The 19,916-nt window shown below is 42.2% G+C and overlaps 1 protein-coding gene across 6 annotated transcripts in view; it reads right to left on the bottom strand.

Moving 5' to 3' along the window:
* The window catches only part of C2H7orf57 (chromosome 2 C7orf57 homolog), a 55,970-nt gene that overhangs the window by 13,516 nt on the left and 22,538 nt on the right, over positions 1–19,916 (bottom strand). For all 6 annotated transcript variants that reach the window (XM_075586438.1, XM_075586439.1, XM_075586436.1 and 3 more), the window contains 3 exons: positions 11,179–11,373; positions 2,418–2,526; positions 467–641 (listed from right to left, as the gene is read on the bottom strand). In XM_075586438.1, coding sequence (XP_075442553.1) covers positions 467–641; positions 2,418–2,526; positions 11,179–11,373 — 479 coding nt within the window. The remainder of the gene's footprint in view (positions 1–466; positions 642–2,417; positions 2,527–11,178; positions 11,374–19,916) is intronic.

Raw genomic sequence — 19,916 nt, 5'->3', positions numbered from 1 at the left:
ACTGGTACTATGCTATGTGTGTATTTGATAGCCTTATATGTACATGTATATTATGCACCACGTTATTACTAGTGTAGCTTTCCCTTCTTTTTTGGTTTTGGATCCTTCCCTATTAAAAATAAATAGTATGAAAAATGTCGAAAACAGAACTCTTCATTATCTCACCGAAACCAGGATTTATTTCCCCCTTGTGGATCAGTTAAAACATTATCATCCATCACTCCAATAATGGACACGTTGCTTGGGCATTTCAATTTGATTTTATACGCCTTCCCCTTTCACATTCACGCTCTACATCTTGTATTTTCTTCTGCCTCACTATGGCTACAATCCATACTTTCTTTTGCAACGCTGCAGCTAAACACTAAACCATGCCCTTACCCTCTTCAGTCTACAATAACCTTCTGCCAGCTAGCCCAATTGGACTTTTTCCTCTATGATTCATATTTTTGGAGCTGGTTTATACCTTTTTCCCTTTGACTTCTCGATGATTTTCCTTTTCATTGTCCTCAGATTCCCTCTGCCAAACTGTTTTCTGGTCAAAATCAAAAGGACCTTTTCTCATTTCATATCGGTTTTCCAGTTGCTCTGAAGGACATGCCTCATGGACCATGTAGTCTGGCATATTCCTCAGAGGTACTCTAAGAAGAGATGGTGCAATAAAGACAATGATATTTAAAATAATCAGAGGTGAAAAGTTGGATTTATATATGTAATAAATATGAGGGGGTACAGATTTTCTCTGGTTTCACAGTACCATACTTTAGTTTATCTAAAAAACACAAAGATAATAGAAAATGGATGTATACATTTAATTTTAAATGGCATGCCAGTCAGTAAATAGTAAAGCAATGAAGATTAAATAAATTCCTGTCTGAAGGGTGTACTGTTTTTATTATGTGTATTATTTGTCCAGGTTATGGGCAGCGCAGGTCAATATAGAAATATAGAAAGGTTCTTCATACACAAGATCAACCATAGTCAATTACCATACATCATTGCTACTGAATGGGGAAAATGAGGAGTTTATTCCATGCGGAATTACAGATCACAGCTCACCATATTAGACATATTGCACTATTGTATTTTATTTTCTATTTTTCTATATTGACCTGCACTCCCCATGACCTGGAAACCTGCACAATTGGGATTGGAAAAAGAAATCCACACAGGGGTTGAGCTGCAATCAACATACAGTATATCTTTATATACAGGTTTGCTATAAACACCTGTGGGTGTGTTCTTTTCACTACACTTGTAGTTCACTTTTATACAAGTGGTACAACCCATTCACCAACTAGTCACTCATTGAACACAATTTACTTAAAATTGCACATATTAAACTTAAGCGCCATTGATAAAACTGTTTTCCATGTGTTAAATAACAATAAATACAATTATCAAAAATATACAAAGAAAATAAATATATTTGGTCTGATATCACACACACACACACACACACACACACACACACACACACACACACACACACACACACACACACACACACACACACACACACACACACACACACACACCTTCGATCAGTGCCTTAATACTTTTGCCAGGTGTCCCCTTGAAGGTTACCCACCACTGTAGATTTGCTGTAGTCTTCGGTGATAATTAAAGTGCCGCGGGATCCGGAATCTGAAAATTAAAAGCTATAGCTACTCCTTTCCCTCTCCCCCCTTTACAAGCCTAAAACTAAACTGAAGCCTTTGTAAGAAATATGCTTCCCACAAACTGATAAATGAAACTGGACTATGAATCGGGTTTAGGATCTCTATCTGTTTCCCCTGTGGATGCACACACCAGCAGTGAAGAGAATCATTAAATATGAGGAGGAGAAAGGAAGAAATGCGTGTAGTTTACAGGAAGGGCACATAACAGCGTGCCCATGCAGGACACACTCCCCCCTATCACCTCCAATCTTTTGCATTCATTTCCTTCACCTTGCATCACACCTGTTAACACTTTCACTCCCATGTCTTACATGAACATATTTTCTCCCATAGGCCTACACCTTCTCTACAACACCTGCAGGATAGGGCTCAGCTGAGTGCCCAAACAAATGTTTGGGGTGAGGGGGAGAGGGGGCAGTAGCCTACAATAGAAGAGAAGTTTCGAGTCCGCAGCTGCCTAGATCCTGCAGCTCTCCATCTAATGCCAGTACCACAGCACATAAATAGGCATGGGGGGGGGAAAGCAAAAGAAGGACACAGGGGAAGTAAGACACAAGTGGCGGTGGGCAGAGCGATAACGAGGGAGCTAAAGATGATATGACAATGGGATAAAGTATTTATTGGAAATTGAACACAGTTATGTACCCATTGCTACTTTTTGCAAATTGCAGTGATAGTTCAGTATTCTCCTATGAATTATATCAATAACCGCTAAGCTAAAACAAAAATACGTACGCAGGGTCTTCAGCTGGTGGGATCAAACTCTCATCAGAATACCAGTCAGGTAGAGAATATAATCCCGAAGAGGTTTCCTTTGATGCTGGCGTCATTTGTTTCAACAAATCTGAAAAAGTAAAAAAAATAAAGTAAAGTCAATGTAGTGGTGCTTTGACTTGCCCTGGAATTGCACCCCTTTTGTCTTCGTACACGGGCCACTAAACGCCATCCTTCAAGTAAAATAACCAATACTGTTCACATAGTTTCCCTGCAAAACCTCTAAACATATGGACAACCATTTACGAGTGGATGAGTATTGTTTGGGGCAATCCAAGTGCTTTTCTTTTTAAACATTTAGTTTAATTTTACATAGGATTGTAGCAGGGGGTCTCCGGAGCTGAGCCCCATTAATTTCAGCTCCGATGATCCCCTGCTTCAAGAGGTATTTACCTCTGTAGTTGGTGCCCGGAGTTTCAATGCTCCCTCACCGTGCGGGCGAATAGGAAGCCATGACATCAGGGTCGACTTCCTATTGGTCCATGTTATGTGGGAGCGGATACCGACACTCCCTACAGGAGGTAAACATCTCCTGAAGCAGGGGGATCCCAGAGAGGAAATTTATGGAATTCAGTTCTGGAGGGCATGGATAGCTCTTAATTACGCTCCACATTCAATATCTGGATATAGAAGAACTTTTTCAAATAATATCATATACAACTTACGAATTTATTCCAGTGTGTGCTGTTTTTATTTTTTAATTAGGTTTGAAGCAGGGGGTCTCCGGATATGAACCGCGTTACTTTTAGCTCTGGTCACCCCCTGCTTCCCAAGATACTTACTTACCTCTGTAGGGGGTGACGGTAGCAGCTTTGGCTCGGTTAACTGGGGTTCTCGTAATGGTGGCTTTAAATGTCTCGCTTTGTGCGGGCCAATAGGAAGCTGTGATGTCATCCAGTGCAGCTTCCTATTGGCCTGCGTGACCAAGACATTTCAACTGAACAGCAATACTGGCACCGCCTACGGACGCAAGTATCTCTGGAAGCAGGGGGTCAAGGGAGCTGCAATAAAATGTTCAGCTCTGGAGACCCCCCTGCTTTAAACCTGTTAAAACTTCCCCTCCCCCCCCCACCCCCCCCAACAAAAAATAAAGCAGCAGTCCAGGCGCGGCATTTAAGTATAAAGTAAGACTGTCTGAACATCATGATTATGCCACTTAGTTACACAACCTGGATTGGCAGTAAAGTAAAAGCTCTCACAGACCTTAAGAGCACATCACATCTTATGAGGAAACTTTTAGTGTAAAAGTTTTATACAGTATATGGTAACCTAAACATTTTGTTACACACTGCAAATGTTGTCAATAACCATATACTCCAAAAATAAAAAACAATTTAAATATGCCTGAAGTTAGCTTAAAGCAGAAACCCCTTATAATAATACATATATATATATATATATAACCTTATATGAACCAGAGGGTCAACTAGTTCAAAACCATGGCACTGAAATCTCTGGGGGTCACCCGATTGTGAAGACATTTAATATGTTACTTTTGCCAGTATTTACAAAAAACAAAGGACACTGGAGTCTCCCAATCGGAAGCTGCAATGCCATTTGTCCGCTTTATATATACACACACCCCCAGAGTGAGGCTGACCCCGGTGGCCACATTCTTGACAAAAATTCTTGTAAAGAAATTGAGTAACGAAATCTCAGGAAGAGGACACTATTCCTCCTACTATAAGCGCACGCGACGTCTTCAATACATTTGTTTTGACACGACGTCGCGTCACCGGGACTATAAGCGCAGCCTTAGGGGATCTGTTTAAAATAAAAAACAACAAAAAAAAAAAAATATATATATATATATATATATATATACATATATATATATATATATATACATATACATATATATATATACATATATATATATATACATATATATATATATACATATATATACACATATATATATATACATATACATATACATATACATACATATATATATATATATATACACAAATACAACTGTATGCTCATCTGCATGTCTTAGGCAGGTCTGCAACCCCACCTTTCCCCATTATCACCCAGCATACAGCACTTTCATTGCAGCAAGGGATTCTGGGAAATGACATGCAAATGAGCACACAGTGTCACTTTTTGCCTCAATAACCATTTTAAACATGGTTCCCTATAGGCTTAAGCTTGCTGCATGGTCACAGCTTTGAGCACAGCCAGGGTTAAGGTGCATACCCAGAAAACCACCCACAGACAGCTGTTTCGACCTTGATGGGTCTCATCAGTGTGGGGTTGATTTTAACTTAAAATGGTTATTGAGGCAAAAAGTGACACTGTGTTCTCATTTGCATGTCATTTCCCAGAATCCCTTGCTGCATATTTATAAAAAAAAAAAAAAGGAACCGTATGATGGAATAAGAACCGCATAGACATAAGCAAATAGATCAAGAAATGTGAAAAGACTGACCAATACAACCATATAAGGTCCTATATACAATGCATAAAGTGAACACTCAGATACTAGAACGCTGACAAAGATATACAAAGTTCAGAATAAGTAGCAGCAGTCCAAAGTTTAGCCAGGCTGTACAAAGTAGGGCAGATACTGTTTATATACAATGCATGATTGAAGTTTAGCAAGAGCAGGGTCGCAGACAGATTTCCCGGGGCCCAGGACTAGAGTTATATCCCCCGTCCCTCCCCCTGGGCGGTATTGCGAGCCCTCCCTCCCCCCCCCCTTCATGTCACACCTCACAAGCCCCCTCTATTTCCCCCGATACATATAAGAAAACACCCAGCCCCCCAAAACATATAAAAATACACCCCAATACATATATTCAAAAAAAAATTTTTTTAAAAGACACCCCCCCCCAATTCATACAAATAAAAAAAGTGTGTGTGTGCCGAGCACGCATATTTTAAAGTGAAACTTTTGTCTTTTGTCACAGTTTTGTCACTGAAATTGTAATGGTGATGTTTTTAATTAAATGAAATTTCAGTGACAAAATGCAAAGAAGTTTGATTTAGAACACGTCTTTTAGCCATTTGCTCAGCATGTCCTGCAGGCTCTCCAAGCGATTCCCTCCCCCCTCCGAGGACACAGCGCTCAGCAACCTCTCCCCCCCCCCCCAGAGCGATGGAGACATGGAGCACTCAGCGCTCTCCCCCTCCCTCAGAGCTATGGGGACACGGAGCACTATCCCATTCCCTACGATTTACAGGGACACAGCGCGCTCAGCAATGCCCCCCATCCCTCCATCCGAGCAACGGCATGCTCAGCGCTATTTCCTCCTCCCACCCCCCCCCCCCGGCAGTGCTACGGGGACACAGTGCGCTCAAACTTCCCCCACTCCCGTTACCAGACCAACCCCCTCCCTCTCCTCCCTCCAACCCCCCAACGGTGCTAGGGGGACGCGGTGCGCTCAAACTCTTCCCCCCTCCCCGTTACCAGCCCCCCTCCTTCTCCTCCCACCCACAACGGAGCTCCAGGGACACAGCACCCGGATCTAGGGGAGGGTGGGTGTGTGTCCAGCGCTGCCTTCCTCCTCTCCGTGACTCCTCCTGGTGGAATCTGGCAACACTGCTGGCCTCTTCTGCTAGCAGTGACTTCACTACTGTCACCACTGACTTCCGTCTCCATCAACTCCATTCACTGCCAGGGAATTTTGCTGATGTGGTAGGTGCCCCTAAAGAAGTTTCACTTCAAAAAGTGTATATGTGCCGAGTATGCGCATTTTAAGTGAAACTTTTGTGTGAGCCGCAGAGCACCCCTCCACCCCGTGAGCCGCCGAGTACGCCTCCCCCCCCCCCCAGTGAGCTGCGTCCGTGTCCCCGTACCTACGCCGGAGGGCTGGCACCAGCAGCAGGACACAGCTTTGCCGGGGGAGAGAGTGGGGGCTGCTCCGGGCGGGTGTCTCAGACAGACGCACTGTGTCTCAGTACCTCCGCCAGGGGAGGTGAGAGAGTCAGGAGAGAGGGGGGGCAGAAACCCAAGAATAAAAGACCGAGAGACGAAACACAGACCCAGGAGACGAAAGACGAGAGACAGACCCAGGAGACGAGAGACAGACCCAGGAGACGAGAGACAGACCCAGGAGACGAGAGACAGACCCCAGGAGACGACACACAGACCCCAGGAGACGACACACAGACCCCAGGAGACGACACACAGACCCCAGGAGACGACACACAGACCCCAGGAGACGACACACAGACCCCAGGAGACGACACACAGACCCCAGGAGACGACACACAGACCCCAGGAGACGACACACAGACCCCAGGAGACGACACACAGAACCCAGGAGACGACACACAGAAGCCAGGAGACGACACACAGAACCCAGGAGACGACACACAGAACCCAGGAGACGACACAGAGAGAGAGAGAGACAGACAGACAGAATTCAGTTTGTATAAATATAGAAGTGCAAATGGCTGACCACGCTCTCTAAATCAAACTTCTTTGCATTTTGGCACTGAAATTGTGTTTTGATTAATTAAAAACATCACCATTACAATTTCTGTGACAAAACAGTGACAAAAGACAAAGTTTCACTTAAAATGCGCGTGATTAACACACACAACTTTTTTTTAAATAATAAAATCAGTTCTATAGTATTATAGAAAACTTACAGATTTTTTTTAAATTCAACTCTTACTGCCATTTTTTATGCATTTTAAAGCATCCTTTGATTTCTATAGCAGGTTTTAACAACTCCCAAGCAGTGCAAGATCATTGCAACACTTTCCTTTTTGTGATTATTTGTTGACAATATACCCAGCAGTTTGAGCTGGCCTGTCCCTAGGCGGTAAGGTCTTGTAAGGTCTTAGGGCAAGTCGAGCGCCTTGGGCACCACGCTCCTTCCTGTCAGCGCCGGGATCTAAGGCGAGCGCCGACCGGAGGGAGGGGGGAGGGGAGAGCAGGAGAATGGAGCGTGCCCACCACCCCCCATCTTCGCTCAGAAGTTGGGTGATACGGACAGGACGAAGATGAGGGAGAGCAGTGGCCTCTGTACCAGCAGAGGTATGTGTGGGGGTGTCCTCTTACCTTTTCCGCAGCCGGCCGCCTCACATTGACAGGGCAACGTAACATCACATGCCGGAGGAGGGGCGTTCATCTAGGTAAGTCTTCCTCCCCAACCCTCACCCTCTTTTTTTTTTTGTAACAGAGAGGGGGCGGGGGGCGTAATGGCAGCATGCCGTCGTGGCGGCAGATCACAGGGGGCGGCAAGAGATAAAGGGTTTCATTTAATTTGTAATACATGTAGGATTGAAGCAGGGGGTCACAAGAGCTGAACAGCATTAATTTCGGCTCCAGGGACCCAAAGATAGTTACATCCTTAGGGGGTGCCGGGATCTCCTGCTCAGGTTTAAAGCTCCCCGTCACATGGGCCAAGAGGAAGTGGCCTATGAGGTCAGCTTCCTTCCAAGCAATACCAGCACACCTTAAGAAGGCAAGTATCTCAAGAAACATGGGGTCCCTGTAGGTGAAATTAATATGGTTCAGCTTCCTACTTAGGGGGAGGTTTGCTTTTTGTGTGTGGGAAGGGGAGCATCTTTAATAGTGCTTGCCTAAATGCAGCACATAACCTAAGGACCAGCAGTGGATTTCCAAATCTGCCGAGGCACTTGCCTGTGTCTGCCGCCCTGCTTCCCCTTCAGAATGCAGCGGATGTCAACAACGTGATGTCATGGTTGCCATGGCAACGAGGCACCATCGTTTGTGACATCCGCATCGTCATTTGACACCATTTTGAAAGAGAAGCAGGGAGGTAGAACGGAGGCAGCCACCACAGGTAAGCAAGTCCTTCCCATTAGGTCTGATAGGTCGAGATTGTGGCAAATGCAAGTGGGGGCGGACATTTTTGCTGTCCCAAAATGTCGCCGCCTTAGGCCCAGGCCCAACGGGAAATCTGGCACTGCTCAGGATGGAAATAAGGATACATTGTAGCTGCTGAGTTACACTAACTGGAGCAGCCATGTCACACAATCAGGACTTATACAGATTTATAACAAGAGCACCAAACTATTGGCAGATTAGCCAAGAATGTAGAAATACACATCCCATGCTTTATATATACAAATAGAAGGCGTGGGAGGGGAGGGGAAATGTTATATTGCTTCTTTAATCTCCAAAAGCAGTAACTTTTGACTCACAATACTCACTAATATGCCCATAATCAACTCCAATACCCAAAAGCAAATCCATTTTGTGATAAAACACTCTCCTGCTGATTATTGCTGTGGGTTAGAGGGCAATTGTATAAAGATACCGATAAGATAAACATAATATGCAATATTATAAAATGAACCAAGTCCATTGGGGGGGAGGTTAAAAAACAATGCAAGAAATGCAATTACTGTTTATTATTTGCAGAATAAATACAGGTAACACTTATTTTACTAGCTGGAAAATACTGACACCTATTGGTCTGCTGTGGGTGGGAAACCAATTCTACAATGACCGAGCACAGCTACTGTATCAAGTGTACACAGCAGCGATGCTCTGGTACAGGTCTGGGATTGAGTGCTCAATGCGTTGGAAAAATACAAAAAAAGTAAGCCAACTTAAAAAAACTAATGAGAAAAAAAAAAAAAAAAACGGTGGAAAAGGCTCTGCTAGCAATAATCAAGTAAATAAGCACTGACAACTCAATCAAGCGGCACTTCCAAGGAGTATAGAACTAAATCAACAAAACAGTACCTAGTAGCAAGTTTATTTCGGTTAATTTAGCATTTATTCCATCTATTGGGCGAGGGGTTCGTTCGCTCTGGGACTTTGTGTTTAGAGTTTTTATTATATTTGTCCTCATCATTGTTTGTATATTATTAAAAGTGTAAACAAAACCAGAAAGGCCAACGCAACATACAAAATGACAACATAGTATACTGTAATTGATAAGTGTATTTTGATATTTTTTCAAACAACGGAGTGTGCCCCCATTTTGTGCAGTTTCAGGGATTCCGTTCTTTAGGGGGTGCCGCTGCGTTTTGTTGATTAACTTTAAAAAACTAAGCTTACATTGATACAACAGGCAAACTACTGATCCAAAGTCAGAACATTCTAAAGGTATTGATTTCAATATTTTTATTAAGTAATAATCCCCAAAATTGGTTGGAAGTAAAAACGTGGCCGGGTGCCAAAAATTCCGGGCATTATTTTAACCAATCAGAGAGCAGGGATTTTAATAATGCCCGGAATTTAACAACTTTAGCCTATAATTAAGTAATAATCCCCGAAGAACAGGGCATTACTGGTCCCGTTTTAGCCGGTGTGTTTATCCCAGGTAAAAAAATTTTTTTTAAATGTCCTGGTTTTTATTGCATGCCAGCCCAACATGCACAGTCGGTGCTTGCTGGCCACCGCAAGTGCCCACCGTGCTGCTCATGCGAACATGCGAGAGGGGCTTGCCGTTTGCACATGCGCAGTCGGTGCTCGCCATTCACACATGCGTGATCGGAGCTAGCGCATGTGTGAAATATGTCTCTGGAAAAATATGGTGACCCCATTATAGGCTTATTATATTTTATTTAAATTTTTCATAAAGAAAAAAAAAAAAGACTTTTGTACAGTTATTGATTTTTTTTTATCAACGTGATAATTCTATATTTTCTTATGCTTCTACTATTTCTTGAGATGAAATTGGAAATACATTAAAGCCCCTACACACACCAGCTCCCCTTTGCCCTTTATGCCCACAACTCTCCCCCCCCCCCCCCCCCCCCCCCAAGAAAACACTCTGCAGCCCCAACTAAACCCCTAAAAAACACACTGTAGATAATAGATACACACCATTCTCACGCAAAGCTCTCTGCAGGCAGTGAGGGAGAGGAGTCTGTGCCTTGCTGGTGCCTCCAATCCAATCACCTCCGCTGTATTAGAACTCAAAAACAATTGGCCGAAAAACTTGGGAATGGATAATGACCAGAATTTTGATCAATCAAAGAGCAGGGATTTCAATGATGCTCAGAATTTAACAGCTTAAGCCTATAATTAATAATCCCTGAAGAACAGGGCATTACTGGCCAATAATGCCCTAGCTGGAAGAGTTGAAGGCGAGGCGAAGGGACTTTAACCCAGCTAGGGCATTCATTATTGGCCAGTAATGCCCTGTTCCGAGGGGATTACTACTGTAGGCTTTTTTCATAATAAACACTTTTGTATAGTTAGATTGTTTTATTAAAAGAAAATTGTAAATACATTAAAGCACCTCTATATACACTCACACTACAGCTATCTATATATATATATATATATACACACATACTGCACCCACTCTATAACTTCACACAAACTGTGCAGCCCCCACTGTACAAAACACACACACCCCAACGCTCCCTCCTCACTGTGTCCTGTGCAGAGCTCTCTGCAGGTAGTGAGGGGGAGGAATCATTGCCGTGCTGGTGCCTCCTGTTCAATCACCTCCCCTGCTCTGACAAGCGAAAGCGGATTGGCTGAAAATAAAAACTTGGCAAGGTGCCAAAAATTCTGGGCCATTACTGAATGTAGTGCCTGGAATGGTTATTATAGGCTAAAGCTGTTAAATTCAAGGCATCATTGAAAACACACACACACTTTTTTTTTTAATTCAAAACAAATCTATATAACTATACAAAGGGCTTTAATTATTTTTGGAAATGTCTAAATGTGATGCCGGGTCATTGAGGCTATCCATCGCTGACCTGCGCAAGTACAGCACTGGGATAGGGGACGTTGGCCATATAACCCTATTCTATACCTACTACTCATTACCTGGTTGGCCTCCTTGCTTTGCCAGTTTGACATAATCAGAGTCAGTGTCCCTGATCCACTTCCTGCGGCTCTCGCCCATTAACTCATTATGGGGTTCTGCGAGATCACTCAAGCCAGGAATTTGGGAGGTGGGTGGAAGAGCGACATCACTTGCCGACTTGTCAGCCGGTTTCAACGGAGACTGGTAAAACCATTCTGCAAATGTGGAGGGGGAAAAAAATAAAAAATCAATGTTACAAAGATGCAAGTGAGGACATTAAAATCATTCTAGGATCCTCAATACAAAAATGGCATGTACAATATGCAAATAAAACCAATAACAATTTCCTTTGCACTACCATTGCTTTGGAAGATAAGCATTATGGTTATACTGGCTTCAGTGTATTAAGTGTAGAAGGAAAGAAATGGGGTAGGTGCCCCCATGAGTGGTTATGTTCCCTGAGGAAAGAGATTTTTGGGGTTAATGGTAAACTCCATGTTTGCCATAGGGGCTAGTAAGGCATTGTCAAGCAATGCCTTACTGGCCTCCTTGATATGCAAGTGGAGTGTCAGCAGTCTAGTGGTAGGTTTTTATTACCTCTTTGTAGCACCAAATGGCCAGCTAGCCATTGGTTAATATTGTATTAAGCCGATTACAAGTTTAGGTCTATATAAATATATAGCTATTTTATAAAAATGTTTTATAGGTAGTGCAAAGGTCTATTAAGTACCCAGTGCTGGTGTGGCGGTAGAAAGGCTCTCCCGGCGGTGTGATTGAAGGAGATATATATTGTATTAACCTGTTGGTTATGAAGGCATTGCCGGGCTCTACAGCAATAAAATGGATAATTATACAGATAGTTTGGATTATTAAGCCTTTAGTTAGCACAATGGACATAAAAGCATGCATGATCCCCCAAAAACAAACAAACATTAAGTCAGCATAGCTCATGTTCTGTTGATCTTTACCAAACTCTTTTTTGTGCATTTTCACTGGTTTATTATTTTACTGGCATAAGCCGTTAACATGGCAATCTCTGCTATGTTAATGGATGGGAGGACATTCCAACCTAGGACGAGACGACACCAAGGATAGTGGCAAGTTAAACAGGTTAAAAATATAGCTGCTCGTCATATATACACATAAAAAAAAAAATAAGTCAAGTATTTAAAATCACTGTTTATGATTTTCATGGTAAACAAATAGTTTGGAGGGTTTTTACGATGTTTGGCAAATAATTGCATAACTAAAAAGACATTGAAGTGAAACTTCTTTGCTGGCACCTAGGTGAATTTCCTTTGTGGAGACGGAAGTACTATAACGGAAGTGACGTCGCAGGGCATGTGTTTCAGGGTTGATTTTGCGGTAAAATGTTGTCAGGGTGTGTTTGGGTAGAAGGGAGCAGACTTGCTGGTTACCCCAAAACAGATTCCTGGGGACATGAAGACAGACCACCGGACAAAATCCTCCCTAGAAAGCAGTTTGCAGCTCATTGCCAGATTTCCCTGCTTCAGCACAGACCAGAACACTAAGACTGGGCAGGGGGAAATCACATTCCAAGGTCCCCCGGTATATGCCCAAACCCCCAGAACTCAGTAAAGGGGTTCAGTGTCCTTGCCACCAGGTATAAGGTGGCGAGAGGAAAAATGTTTTTAAACTCAGTGCTTGAGGAATATAAGTGGCTGTGTGCTAACTTCTGCTAGGAAGCTCCCAGGGCTGTGCGTGTAGTTCAAGGAGAAACATGGAAAACACGGATTGCGTAATTTTTATAAGTTATTATAAAAATTGATGAATGAAAGTCCCCCCTCAAATAATGTATTAAACATGTTAGGCACATCTGTGCTTTCATTCAGACCACAGGGGACCGGGAATTACTCATTTATTGTAGCCCCCACTTGATATGCGTCTAGCGACTCACTAAACGAGTTAAAGATGTGCAGCTCCGGTTTCTAAGACATCCCGCTGGCTTGGTGCCCTGATGTCTGTAAAATCCCGGAGTTAAAAGGGCTCAGTGTCCCCCAAGGTGTTAGTCGGGGAGGGGATCCTCAAGTACCCCCATCCTAGTGTAAAGTCTGGGCAGTTTAGCAAATGGTGGCTAGCCCAGACTGAGTGTCGCCAGGTAAGGAGGTCGAGTCTCATATGCTAAGAGGCAAAGGTGCGAGGTTCGCGCATGCCCTTAGCAGGATGAGAAGCCCCCTCTGCCAGGTTTCCAAAATCTTGGCAACTCCAGGATAGGTGGGAAAACTTATTCCCATGGAGGGATTGGCTGCACTAGTTAGAGATTGGGATTTAAACTCTATAAGAATCTGGGCAGCCCGTCCAGAATCAGTTCTATAAGATTCATCCAAGATTAACAAGATTCATGCAAGAAACCTCTAAGATTTCGTAAGGGTTAAAGATTCCAACTGCCATTTCACCAAACGAAAGAAGCAGCTCCGGAGGAGTACACAGCAGTTGCAGGTAGCGCTGCTGACCGCGGACCGTTTCAAGCCATTTTGCGAGCAACTCCCACTCCTGGGAAATTGCTCCTAGAGACTTAGAAGGAATTGGAGAGACTGGAAACGTGGACAGGTAAATGGCAGATGAGGTTTAATACAGATAAATACAAGGTTATGCATTTGGGATGCAAGAATAAACAAGCGACTTACAAATTAAATGGGGATAAATTGGGGGACTCCTTGATGGAAAAGAATTTAGGAGTGCTTGTAGACAGCAGGCTTAGCAATAGTGCCCAATGTCATGCAGCAGCTGGAAAGGCAAACACGATCTTATCTTGCATAAAACGAGCAATGGACGGAAGGGAAGTAAACATAATTATGCCCCGTTACAAAGCATTAGTAAGACCACACCTTGAATATGGAGTACAATTTTGGGCACCACTCCTTAGAAAAGACATTATGGAACTAGAGAGTGCAGAGAAGAGCCACAAAATTAATAAAGGGGATGGACAATCTAACTTATTAGGAGAGGCTAGCTAAATTAGATTTATTTACATTAGAAAAGAGTCGTCTAAGAGGGGATATGATAACTATATACAAATATATTCGGGGACAATAGAAGGAGCTTTCAAAAGAACTATTCATCCCACGGGCAGTACAAAGTACTCGTGGCCATCCCTTAAGGTTGGAGGAAAGGAGATTTCACCAGCAACAAAAGGAAAGGATTCTTTACAGTAAGGGCTGTTTAAAAATGTGGAATTCATTACTCATGGAGACTCATGGCAGATACAATAGATTTGTTAAAAAAAAAAAAAGGTTGGACATCTTTTTAGAAAGGAAAGGTATACAGGGATATACCAAATAAGTAAACATGAGAAGGATGTTGAACCAGGGATTAATCCGATTGCCAATTCTTGGGAGTCGGGAAGGAATTTATTTTTCCCCTTAATGGTTTTTTTTGTTTGCCATCCTCTGGATCAATAAGCAAGTATAGATATAGGGTAAAGTATCTGTTGTCTAAATTTAGCATAGGTTGAACTTGATGGACGTACGTCTTTTTTCAACCTCATCTACTATGTAACTTTATTTTTCAACATTTCGTTCTGGAAACCAATTATTTCGTTTGCCTTGTCCCAGTAAGTGTACTTTGAGTGTAATTGTGTAATATTGTGTGTATGTCCATTCGTGAAATAAATGACAATTTATTTTATCTCCTTGCTTTGCTCAATCATATGATCCCGGATATAAATGTGTTAAAAGTGCTGGTCTCCCGTGACAGACACACAGACACACCCGGTATCACTAGCACCAGACAGGACAAGGTTGTTGATTAAAATTAGGTTAATTCTGGCACGCCAGCAGATAAAACAAAGATGTACAAAACAAGATACAATACCAACTGGGGGCCTGGGGAGTAGGCACTAGCCTCGCTAGGTTCAGGGGCGCTGCTACAAGAAGGCTTGCCCTGTCCGCTTCTTGTCTTGGATATCAGAGGGCTGATCACACAGCAGCCCCTCTGAGATATCTCTCCTGCTGGTCACTGTAAAAGATCAAACTCCTTCACAGAATGTCTCTCAGTCTCTCAGATGCTCATCTGAGAGAATCTCCACACTCCTTCATAGAGTGTCTCAACCTCCGTCAGTCTCTCTGAGGGAATCGGAGTTCTCTGATCAGCAGCACCCCTTATATATCCCTCTGTTGCTATCCTTTACATGGGAGGGACTGCTGGCCAAAAAGAGCAAACCCGATTGTCCACTCTTTCACACTCACCAAAATGTCTAACATCGCCACCCTCCCAACCATTGTCTCAATACACAATTATCTGCAGGAACCTCAGCTGATTAAATCACAAAGTCCCCTCCATAGAAATGCAACTCACATTTCAAGTCTGTCATCTTAGAAATTAGAACAGTCACATAATCCAATTAAAACTTTACAGGGCTGACTCCCAAATCACATCACAGAACAATGTTGATTAACTAAACTGGGGAATTGCATTTAGAGGGAATAAAGAATACAGGCTTTGAAAAACATTCCCTGTTCTATCCCAGATATTAAATTACACTTGGCCGAAATAAACCTTACATAGGTGGCCAAATTACATGGACATGAGGATAGCTAGCTGGGCTTCAGTCTGCAGAAATTGTGCTTCTAATAACATGCAAATAAACTCAATTTTGTTCATAACTATAAAGTTCCTGGTGCCTATCCTTTCTCCATCACCACCCAGCTGTACAGACCCAGCACCCTGATCAGGTAATACACAGAGGAAGCCAAATATATAGACTATCCGATTTAAACCCTCTAGGAGCCAGACCGGAAGGGTTACATTCATAAATACAGACAAAAATATTTTCCAAAATATTAGCAACTAGATTAAATCTGTTCCGAATTAGATTATTCCATCCAGACCAGGTAGGATTTGTCCCTATCAGACAGGCAAACGACAATACAAGGAGAGCAATATCAAAGCATATTCCAAACAGAAAAACATGCCTATGATACCGCTAGCCCTGGATGCGTTCGACCACATCGATTTGCAGTTTATGAAAGCTCTTCTAGAAACATTCCAAAGAAGAAATTCTCAGAGAAATTGTCAATATACACAGTACCCACAGCAAAAGTAGTATGTTTGGGTACGGCCTCAGACATAATTAATATTAAAGATGGAACGAGACAAGAATATCAACTCTCTCCCCTTTTGTTCACCCCATCAAGTTAACCCCATGAAGAAAAAAATAACAATATTAGTGGAATTACCATCGTGCACCTCCCATATAAATCTCTTTAATTTGCGGACAACGTCCTACTAACACTCACTAGACCACTCATTTCATTCCCAAATCTAATGAAAGAATTAGAGATTTTAAAATACAGTATTTTTATCAGGATTCAAAATTAACAATGGTAAAATGGAGGGACTAAATATCAACCTCCCCGCATACAGTTACACTCATCTTTCTACATTTTTAATTTAAATGGCAACCACAGTGTTAAATATCTGCGGATTCAGGTAACAAGTACATTGAAATATTTCTATCAGGCAAATTACCCACAACTAATAAAAACTTGAGATTTTAAAACATAGACAACATTTCACATATCATGGATAGGCCAAATCCAATCAATAAAGATGAATCTGCTCCCCTGATTACTTTATGTATTTCAGACCCTCCCAGTCCCCCTGGTAAATAAAGACATTATGGACTTCCAAAAACAGATAACAGATTTTATACGGACAGGGAGGAGACCAACAGTAAAAAGACAAGTTATGACTAACTACATACAGCATGCGGCCTAGTACAACCGTGTCGATTATCCTATTATAAATTGGCCCAAGCAAGTCAAGTTATATCATAGCCTGGCATGCAGATCCTGGGATCAGGCGATAGGTAAAATTAGAATCTGACTTACTGTATTAGATCACCTGAGAACAGAAAAGATTATATAGCTTCTAAGATGCACACAAGGACTTTTGTCGGAGCTACTACCCATGATTAGACACTCCCTAAAATTCTGAGATACTAATGGATCGAGGGCAGGTCTGGTCAGAGGGAACTCTGCCATTACTCCATTATTTGGAAATCCACAATTATCACCCAGATTATAAGATATGTACTTCCAGAGGTGGAAAGCCACTCAAGACTGAGGAACCTGGAGAAAAAGATAGATTGAAATCCGAGTCGCTATTCCCAGGAGGACTACCAAGGCAGGAGTTCCTCAGATACTTACAGTCAAGACACTTATTTTAATTTATTTTTAAAAAAAGGGATGAAACATTGACCCAATTTGAAAACTTATGTTGATGCACAATAACAGAAGGGTTTAACCTCATCTCTATACAAAACATTTCTAGACCTACAAGTCACAGGAAAGCCAAAATATGTCACAGTGGGAGGAAGACTTGAGCTCCAAGTTAGATCCCAAGGAGTGAGCCGGTATCCAAGATACAATATCGAACAGTTCAATATATACCTCAAAGAAAATGGGTATAAAGTATTATATAGATGGTACCTTACGCCAATCAAATTAGCACAAATGTACCCTGGAACCTCCTCACTCTGTCCTAATGGATGGGGAGAACAAGCTATGTTCATACATATGTGGTAGAGCTGCCCCAGAATAGTCCAGTTATGATGAAAAGTAAATAAATGGACAAACAGGCTATTTAATTCTACGATAATACTGGATCTTCAGACATTTCTGTTGCTCAGGCCAATCCCAGACGAGAAAATAAATGACTCGCCTACGTGGTCACAGCTACCAGATTAGGGATAGCACGCCACTGGGAAAAGCACAAACAAACAATCTGTTTTTCACGTCAGATGGAAAAATGAACAGCCTCTAGTGAATGACACTCCTCAAATGTAATTGAACATGGCAGCCATGGTTCCAGTAATGTAGAAGTTCAGGGATTCCTCCAGCCCCCACCTAATTACTGAGCCCATCGATCCTCTCCTACAAAGGGAGACCAAGAACTAAAAATAGAAGGTACTGTATAAGCACTCTGATATATATCCAAGATACGAAAACCATAATAAAGATACAAGTTCACATAACAGGAGAAAGGGTAACACACGTCTCGACTGGTTTTCAAGAAAAGAAATAGGATACCAAAGTCTAACCACATCACAAAACTAAGACTAGAAAATGATGTTGAAATGGAAATATGCAACTAAATGTGTCTACTAAACCTGAATTCCTGATATTAGTCCCCCCCCCCTTCAATCCCTTTTTTATTTTCTGTACCATTATTCCCCACCTGGAAAAAAATTGGAACAATTAGTCTATAAAAAAATAAAAAATGGAATTGCTAAATAAGGCAGAAAAAAGTGCTCAATGGTAAAAAGGAGTAAAGCACTTTTCTTTATTTCTTAGACTAAACATGATAGGAAATATGAATAACTATATCTAGGAATAAAAAAACTCCAGAATTTACCACAAGAATTTGTTCTTGGTAGATAACCAAACATCACCATGGGAACAGGCTTGTTGTGTATAGCCGGGTTTCAGTAATCAGAATTATGGCTCTAAGTCTCCAGCTTCTTCAGGGTTGTGAGGAAACAAATTTCCCTTTAGTAACCTTATTAAACTATGACAAATACTGTATAATATGAACATATACAACTATTCTTAAAATAACAGGAAAGTAAGGGGCACATTTATCAAGTGACGGTACAAATGATCACACCCTTACCAACTTTAGCTCCCATTAACTTCAATAGGCGTTAACGCCGGAATGTGTGTGCGAAAACACTTACCAGCATTTGAAAAATGCACCCATATGAAGCATGCAGATATAGTCACTGTTTTTGCTCCCATGGTTGAAATGGTGAACATAGCTCAGTCCCTTTATCACAAGCGGCCGATTCAAAACAAGGGTCGCTTCTCCTGCTAGCAGCGGTAGATTTCCAGATCTGCCGCCCCATGGCACTTAACTGGTGCCGCCACCTCCATCTTCTACAAAAAATCGCAGGGTCAAATGACGCGGTGGATGTTGCGTTGTCGTGGCAACGCTATATGATCATTTACCGCGCGTTGCCATGACAACGAGATTCCGTGTGACGTGCAGCATCATTTGACGCTGAGGAAAGAAGGCGGAGGCAGTGGCATCAGGTAAGGAACTTCCCATCAGGCCCAAGGAGCGCAGCCTCCGTGTAAGGGGGACGCAATTTGACATCTTATGCTCAGGGCTATCGGGCTTAATAGGAAATCCGCCACTGCATTTAGTGCGTTGAATATGTCCCACAACAATGCGCCAACAGGTGCAATAACATTGGCTACACCTGTATGTATGAAGGCAAAAGTGGTGTAGTTCTGGAGGAAAAAAACTGCACCATATGCATCAAATAAAAATTTGCCACTGAAATTATGCATTTTTATTAGGGGAACTGTGTTCTGCCACAGAATTGTTTCTGTTTTGCCTTGATACATAGCACCCTACATCCATAAATAATACCACAGCAGTAACAGGGGACCTCAGTCTTTTATATTTGGTTGCTTATATGTGGCAGCCACCACGTTACGGGGTCAGGCACTCAAGAAGTCTCATGATATAGAGGCTACGTCATGTGCTTTCTGCCCAGAAGCATCCTCTTCCGTTTGCTTCATCAGTGATGCTGCGGTTTTGTGATCGCACTGTGCTGGAGAGGTTGCGGCACACGTGTTGTGGCCTCTCCGGCATTCAAATAATTAAATATTGTTGACTTACTTTGAAAGTTCAGGGGAAAAATTTTTTTTTGAAAAATAAATAAAAAACCCCACAAAAAAACACAGGCATAAATATAAATATAGTTTATTTTTTTTATTTTTTATACTTA

Source organism: Ascaphus truei, chromosome 2 (genome assembly GCF_040206685.1).
Source record: "Ascaphus truei isolate aAscTru1 chromosome 2, aAscTru1.hap1, whole genome shotgun sequence".
Classification (NCBI taxonomy): Eukaryota; Metazoa; Chordata; class Amphibia; order Anura; family Ascaphidae; genus Ascaphus; species Ascaphus truei.
This window is presented reverse-complemented; position numbering and strand designations above follow the sequence as displayed.